This window comes from Centruroides sculpturatus, unplaced genomic scaffold, assembly GCF_000671375.1.
Source record: "Centruroides sculpturatus isolate CEXI.00-Female unplaced genomic scaffold, Cexi_2.0 scaffold550, whole genome shotgun sequence".
NCBI lineage: Eukaryota > Metazoa > Arthropoda > Arachnida > Scorpiones > Buthidae > Centruroides > Centruroides sculpturatus.
The window spans coordinates 310,746-318,859 of record NW_019384886.1 but is presented as its reverse complement, the minus strand read 5'-3'; the positions used below and the strand labels follow the sequence as shown (position 1 = coordinate 318,859).

The window sequence follows — 8,114 nt, the reverse complement described above, 5'->3', positions numbered from 1 at the left end:
TCTGTAGGGTTAACGTATCCTTTCAACTAAGGAAAGTTTGACGGATGAAGTTAGACAATGTTGGGAGCATCATATTCAACCATATTCTGAAATTCTTAGTGAAAGAAATCAAAAATGTGAACAATTAAAGATGGATACTTTTTTCCAAAAAATTAAGAAATTTGAAAGTAAAATTTTTAAATAAAAACATTTTACTTTATTTTATGATATAAATTTTTAAAATGTATTTTATATATTTTGTATTATATTGTACTAATAAACAAAATTATTAGCTTATTTTTCACTTATGTAGAACCTAACCCTATACCTCACTGTAAGTACGGGTTCGTTTTACACCGATTCGATTTGCGCCAGCTTTTGTAGGAACAGAACTGTGGCGTAAACTGAGGGCTACCTGTACAAGCAAGAGATTTGTTTATAATACTATGGCCTACAATGAACTATGGCTTCCATTTCAATATGTAATTAACAATTAAAATATCATTTTTACGACATTTCTATTCATTCAGCGTGCCTTAGTTTGCCAACCCCTGGTGTATTATAATGAACTAAACCACCACACAATTATCAGAGAAATAAAATTATTTCAATGATTAATTTTTATTATCTGTACACAATATAAAAAACATGTAAAAGCATTCTACTCTGAATTTGCCCTAAGGAGAGCAAAGCTCTGCATTTTATTTTCACAAAATAAAATATTTAAGTAAATATTTTATATGGCGAGACAATTTTTTTCTTATGTACAATGTTGACTATATTTCATCTAAAAACATTTTACATGTTGTAATTTGTAACATGTACAAATTCTGTATAAATTGTAATAAACCAATAATAACATATTTCATATTAAAAATTAACATAATTTTTTTTTAATATATAAACTAATTATATGAAAAACTATGAATTAACATTTATGTAAAGTAAAACTATACACAAAAGTACGTATTTTTTCAACTTTCAAATTATGCTCCTTTGTCAAAATAATTATAATAAGAGAGCTAGATTATTCATTTATGTAAAAATTGTGTGAATTTCATGCACAATATTATCTGACTGCCATTCCAAGTGATGACCCCGGCCATGCATTTTTATGCTAGGATATTGTACAACTTTTACGGCACTGCAATGTTAATGAATCACAAGGATGTAAAGGATTGGACTTTTTTAGAGATTTATCTCTTGTATTCATTATATGAGGTCTTGGTTTGTATGTAGTCATTGAATAGGACTTGAGACATGACTTTAATGCCAGTGGCAATGGAAGCTGTTCTATACTGTACACCGTTGTCCTGGCTACTATTGCTCGACAACACAGCTCATGTAAGGATAATACTGTAAATAATTAATGAATTTTTATATTTTATTTGTATATAATTTGTTTAAATGTTTTAAATGTTAATATTATACCTCTGTTGCTCCTCCACACCCTCTCCATGCCATTTCTTAATAAGGCCATGCGTGACAATTCGACAAATGATTCTGTGATGTTATAATTACAGAGTGGACTGACTTCTAGAAATACCATATTGTTTTTCCGAGCATAAATTTCTGCAACCGTCTCACCAACTTGTCTCTTAAATGCAAGATGGAGTCTATTTCCAATTAAGATTTTTGGAATTCCAGGTGCATGCTAATAATAAAAATTGCACAGATTTAGTTACCCATTCAAATCAAATCAATTTTACACTGACTATCATAAAGTATTTGGAACCTCAGTCACCAACTTCAATAACCGCCAGTGCTAACCTCAATACTTAGTCATCCCTCCTTTTGATGATAATGTTTCTTGGATCTTCCAGGGAGCATTTTCCACCAAACAGGTGCTGAAATATAGCTGTAAATTCCACTTGTAGAACCTGAACTAGCTGAATTATGAATGTCAGCCTGTTGTCTTGGTCCTGATCTGCCACTCCAATTCATCCAAAAGATGTTCTATTGGATTGAGATCAAGGCTCTGGGCAGGTAAGTGCAACATTGTAGTCATTATACCAGGCAAGCATAGAAGCTGAAATTTGACAGCATATGTTACTGCTTAGGAAGTATGCATCCTTATTACCATAGAACTACCAGAATATGGCAGCACATGATTGAGCTGTACAGTTTTGGATAGAGTTCAGGTTTCCATCTATTATAACTAAAGGACCGATGACAAACCAACAAATCAGCCCCATACTATAACCACTGTGCATTCTGATAACTGTTCTCTGGGTAAATGCCATATCCACACATCCATCTAATTAGAAAAGGTGAACCTACAATCATCATTCCACAGAACTATTTCTATTGGTCTACAGTCCAATTGCATAGATCCTTTGCCCATTGTAGACAAGCAATTATAAAATCAAACCATGCTATTATCATGGTAGAGCACAAACTTTAGGCATGACCTAGGCTGTGTTTTAGACTGACCAACACTCCTGTGGTCATTTGGAACTCAATAGATGGGTGCAATTTATCCACAGTTCATACTGCAGCATCATACAGTCCCTGGGTTGCTGTTTGGTTGGTTGTCCCAATCTAGAAATATTGGCACGTCACACCAAGTTATCTTAGGATTCTGTAGTGTCCTTGTGATATCACAGATTAACTTTCAACACTAACATAATTTTACTTAAAATGCTACAATGCTATGCAAGAACATTGTTTTATCATGCTGAACACAGCAATTTCTGCCACATTTATAACACCAGCATACATTGTTCAGTCCGGATATGGCCAATCTGTAGTTTCAGAGAGATGTCCAAATACTTTATGGTAATCAATGTACAAAATTAAATATTTATTGTAAATAATAACTTTGCTTTTGCACGTAATAAATAAAATGTAAAATCTGATACAAAAAAAATTAATTTCTTACTTCTTCAACTTCTTGAAGCCACCTATCAATTCCATCAAATGACCATTTGTTTGTAATATCATAAACTAAAATTATTCCCTGAAAATTTAAATTATATATTTTAATAAATGTTATTCAGAATTCAAACAAGCAAATATGATAATTAATAATTTTAATTATTTTTAATCAAAAATTAAATTATTGGATATAAATTATAATAATGATATAAGAGAAATCTACAAAATCTGTTGAGAAATGCCAACAAAGAAATTAAAAAGCAATCACACTCAAATACAACAAAGCTGGAACAAATAACATCAAATCAGTATCTTTCAACATTTCCAGCAAGAGGTTTATTTAGGATATAAATTGCACAAATGTTTTTGGTTTATTTCATAAACCTGCTCCAGAATTCCAAGTACATTTATATCTTAAATAAATCTCTCACTGGAAAAGTGTGAAAGATATCAATTTTATGAAGTAATCTACTGTTATAGCATTAATTCTATGATGATAGCATTTTGATATTTCTTTTGAAACTGAGTGATTTTTACCAAGTTTTAAATACAGTTAAATCCCTTTAATACAGTGTTGAATCTAGTTAATACAATTGGAACTTTGCATAATACAAACTTTATGAAAAATCAATAGTAATATCATCAAATGGGAAAAGCAAAATTTTCTCCCAGTTATTTTGCTGTTTTATCTAGTTTGGGTATGTTTAAAAAATAAATGTGTGTTACTCCAAACATACTTTATTGAGATATGATGGTTTAAACAAAAAATTAATGCTCATTTTTTTCATTGTCATTAGGTCAGAATTCTATATCAAGTAGCTTTAACTCTATCTGCTGAATTGAATCCAGGAACTGGATAGGAGGAAATTTAAACAAATAAGTTATTTTTAAACTTGTAAAGGTTTAAATAGAAATGGTTTGTTATTAATTTTAAAATTACAAACTAACATTGCTTTAATAACAAAATAATGGAATTACAATTAAAAATATAAACTATATGATAAAACTACAAATTTTCAATTTACAAATCTCCCAATCCTATTAATTTGTAGTTTCCTTGCTGTCTGAATGGCCAAGACAGTTAAGACATTATTTTATCTTGAAAGATAGACCATTTTTTATTATTGTTTTTACATATGCAATAAAAACTATGCTTACTTGAGCACCTCGTGAATATGATCTAATAATTGTAGAAAATCTTCCTTGACCAGATGTATCCCTAAATAAATATATGATAAAGATTTATTAGAGAATTTTAATTCAAGCTTATCTAATTATAATTTTAAATTGATTATTATGAAAAAACTTGCTCATAAACTCAAACTAGAACACTAAATTTTATAACTTTCCATCAATAAATACAATTAATAAAAATCAATAGAATTAAATGGTTCATCTCACAAATTTTAATGTAATTATAGATTTTTATAACAACTTAATATTAATATAATTAAATTATATTATTGAGATGAAATACTTATACTTGTAGATAGCTATATTTTAAAATCAAATTCTTATTTGAATACATTTCAATAATTTTGTTCAATATATATTTACTGGAATTAAATTAATTTAATATTTTAAAACATATAAAAATATCACGAATACACAAAAACTTTGTTTTTCTTTTCCGTCATTTCAGCACACTAGTGACAGTCCATAAGGTTTCAGACTGCCACTGATATGTTGAAACGATAGAAAAGAAAAACAAAGTTTTTCCCCCTTTCTTCTTACATAAATGTAAAGTATACAAAAAAATTATATTTTTCTTTCACTTCTGACTTTTGGATATTATATAACTTCAATAAATTTTTAAAACATTAATTTTTTAAAATCATTATTGGTTTAAAGCTAAAAAGGTATAAAAAGAAATCAGTTTGCAGAGAAAAATACTTTTTACAGTATTTACATTATTAACAAGCTCCCCAAATGCATTTCACCTATGAAAGACCTCTTCAGTGGGGCTAATCGTACACAGTTCATGCTGATATTTTTTTTATATTTTTTAATTCAATATTTGCACAGTGCAAAGAATAAGAAATGATCTTCACACAATAACAACAAAGTTTATTAAACAAATTAAGAAAAATTAGCAGAATAATTAATGTAAATTTGATCAATATTTATAACAAATTTAACTTAACAAATAAAAACTCTTAAAACATTCCAACCAAAGAACAGAATAATCTTAGTATCTGCGTTTAATTTTTATTCAAATTAGTGATGATAGTAATTTGAATGAAAACTGGTAACATTTAAAAACTGAATGGCTCAATGTATAAAAAGTTCACATAATAGAATTTCCCGTTTCTCAAGATGTCATCTCTTGTCCATCTTGAGACATTAAAGTCCACTTAAGTGGTATACAGTAGGGACTTCATCTGGATTCATATTGGATGATATTCATTATCTGCTGATGGATCCAATATCTTCCAGTAGGAATGATAGCATAAACTTCATGAGTGACATTGGTATACACTTATGAAGAACTTTATAGGGGCTGAAATAGTGACATGCAGTGAGCTTTTCAGAATATCCTGGTCTGCAAATGGTCATGTAAATCCATACTAAGTCACTGAGTCAACTCAATATCTGGAAATTGCAAGTATGATAATGATTGTTGTGCCATCAGTTTTGATCAATGTGTGCACTTAAGCCACATATTGTGTGATTTCTTCAAGTTAAGTGTATTAAGAATATGTAGAATAGTCTTCTGACATATCTGATGCTGGAGGTAACAGAATGTTCTCACCGTCAAACACATAGATGGTGACAGAAATGAATCCATGATATACAGATTCAGAGGCAGTTATAGAAGGATTTTGACATGATGATAGAAAACCCTACTTCCTAAAAGTGCCCACGCTAGTTTTTTGGTAACAGGCAATGATCAACAAGTCCCTATGGAAAGTTTGATGATAACTGACAGCAATGTGTAGGTAGTCAACAGTTCATTGGACTAAGACTAAAATTATCAGCAAGAGGTCTGATACTCTTTGGGTCAGTTTTAGCAGTAATGTTTATCCTGCTCATCTACAGTCAAAACAGAATGGGAATTTTATCAGCACTTTGCCAAATATCTGTCAACAGGATGATGATGATGATGCCAGTAGTCTCCTTGATGGTTTTTTTATTCAGTCTTTCTTGATGAGACATCTTTGGCCATAATTAGGTAGTCACTAGTGGTTCTGGTCAATGGGGAAGGTTTCTGAACAGTTTCAAAGCTCCTCTCACAACAGAAGATCAGAAATTACTATTTACTAATAACAAAATGCTATTTATCATGTAAATCTTGGGACCTTTATAAGTAGGCAAAGCTATTCATGCAAACAGCTAATAACAAGGAAAAAACTTCAAAATATGGTAAATACACATGTAGTTAAAAAATAGTTTGTTTGATGATTTTGATGGTAATTATAACATTTCAACAATTTCTGTGTTTTCAGATCTGCTGACAAAACAAATCATTTTCCCTTATTCCTTCTTTTTTTTATCAATCTTCAACCTCATACCTTTATACATATGTAAAAATGCTAATTGATTACAGAGGTCTTTTTTATTTAATGTATTAAATTTCTTTTTAAGCTTAATTCATCTCATCATATAGATACATACCTAAGAACATTCAACAGAACATTAGACATTTTTAAATGTGAAGGAATATAACAACATTTTCAAAACATTTTTTGAGATTCCAGCAAAAGTTCAAACTTTTCATGCGACTTAAAATAGATACATGTACAAACGTTTAATATTGCATGTAAAGATAATATTGTTCTTAAAACATTGGTGAAGAAATAAAAAATCTCTCCTTACTACCACCTTGGACACGTGCAACACTCCAACTCTCGAGCTGCCCAGTGTATGGGTCACACTATACAAGCAATTAAGCAAATATTAGCATTCTCCAGAATGCGTATAGTGTGTGTCTAGATCTGCACATGTTCTTATTCACACATCATGGAGCTTTCTGCTCGTTCGTTTTTCAAACATTTTTGAATATTTCTATCGTGTTCTTAACGGCTTAGACAAAAGTTTAAACTTAAATTTAAGCATTCTATTCTACATCGGATTATTTCCGTTTAAAAATTTTTTGGTAAATCTTCGTATCCACCTGATGACGATGACTATATGTTTGTCGAAAGTACTTGCGATTAAAAAATGCACATATAACGCCGACCTCAGTGTCTTCTCTTTTTACAATACAGTAATACCTCAGTACTCAAACTACTCCCAACTTGAACAATTCAGTATTCAAATACATTGAATACTGAACAACTTTAAATAAAAATTTTGTTCTTAAAAATTTAATTTAAAAAAATGAAACAAACAAAAATTACATAAGAAATTTAAAGGGAGGAAAATCTTTCACCCAATAAAGCTCAAAGAGCTACATATTTGTGTTTTTTTTTTTTTTTAATACCAAGTATTTTTAAAGTAATAAATATAGTAGTAGTTTACATCTATATACATTTTTAAATGTAACTTATTAGTCTACGAGGTCTGTTCAAAAAGTATCGGACCTTTGGTCGGCAAAAATAAATTTATTGATTTTGAGGTACGAAACCCTAATCCCCTTCAAAGTAATCTCCTTGGTAATGTATACACTTCTTCCAGCGTTCTTGCCATTGCTGGAAACACTGCTGGAATGCATCTTTTGGAATGGCCATCAGCCGGTCCGTCGGATTCGCGCAATGTCTTCTCTCGACTAAATTTGGGTTCTTTTTAGTGGCATTTTCAGTTTGGGAAATAGCCAAAAGTCACACGGAGCCATGCAGGGAGAGTACGGAGCGTGACGAACCACAGGAGTATTGTGTTTGGTGATGAAAGACCGAATCAGATGCGCAGAATGGGCGGATGCGTTATCACGATGGAGCTGCCAAGTTTTGATCGACCACAGATCCGGTCGTTTGCGTCGCACTGTATCGGAAGGACGACGAAGGACCTCCTGGTAGTACTCCTTTGCGATGGTTTGGCCTTGTGGTGCGTACTCACGACACACCACCCCACGAGAGTCGAAAAAACTGTCAACATGACCTTTGATATTGCTGCGCACCTGCCGCGCTTTTTTTGGCCTCGAGGATCGTCCCCGAAAGCCCGCTGAATCTTTCGAATGGTTTACGCTTGGGTATCGCCAAGGTTTTTGGCAAAATTTGATGTAATATCACTGCTCATGTTGTTCAGTAATTTTCCAGCTTAGTGGAATCCGACGAGAGCGCACTACATGACCTCACTCATACGCCGATTGCCAACGACTG

The 8,114-nt window shown here is 31.4% G+C and overlaps 1 protein-coding gene across 1 annotated transcript in view; it reads right to left on the bottom strand.

The window, feature by feature from the left end:
* Positions 1–289: 289 nt before the first annotated feature.
* Positions 290–8,114, bottom strand: part of LOC111631117 (ras-related protein Rab-40C-like) — a 15,606-nt gene continuing 7,781 nt past the window's right edge. Inside the window, exons 2-5 of the mRNA XM_023375316.1 lie at positions 4,015–4,082; positions 2,861–2,938; positions 1,411–1,633; positions 290–1,335 (exon numbers count right to left, since the gene is read on the bottom strand). Of these exons, the coding sequence (XP_023231084.1) occupies positions 1,097–1,335; positions 1,411–1,633; positions 2,861–2,938; positions 4,015–4,082 (608 nt within the window). The 3' untranslated portion in view covers positions 290–1,096. The remainder of the gene's footprint in view (positions 1,336–1,410; positions 1,634–2,860; positions 2,939–4,014; positions 4,083–8,114) is intronic.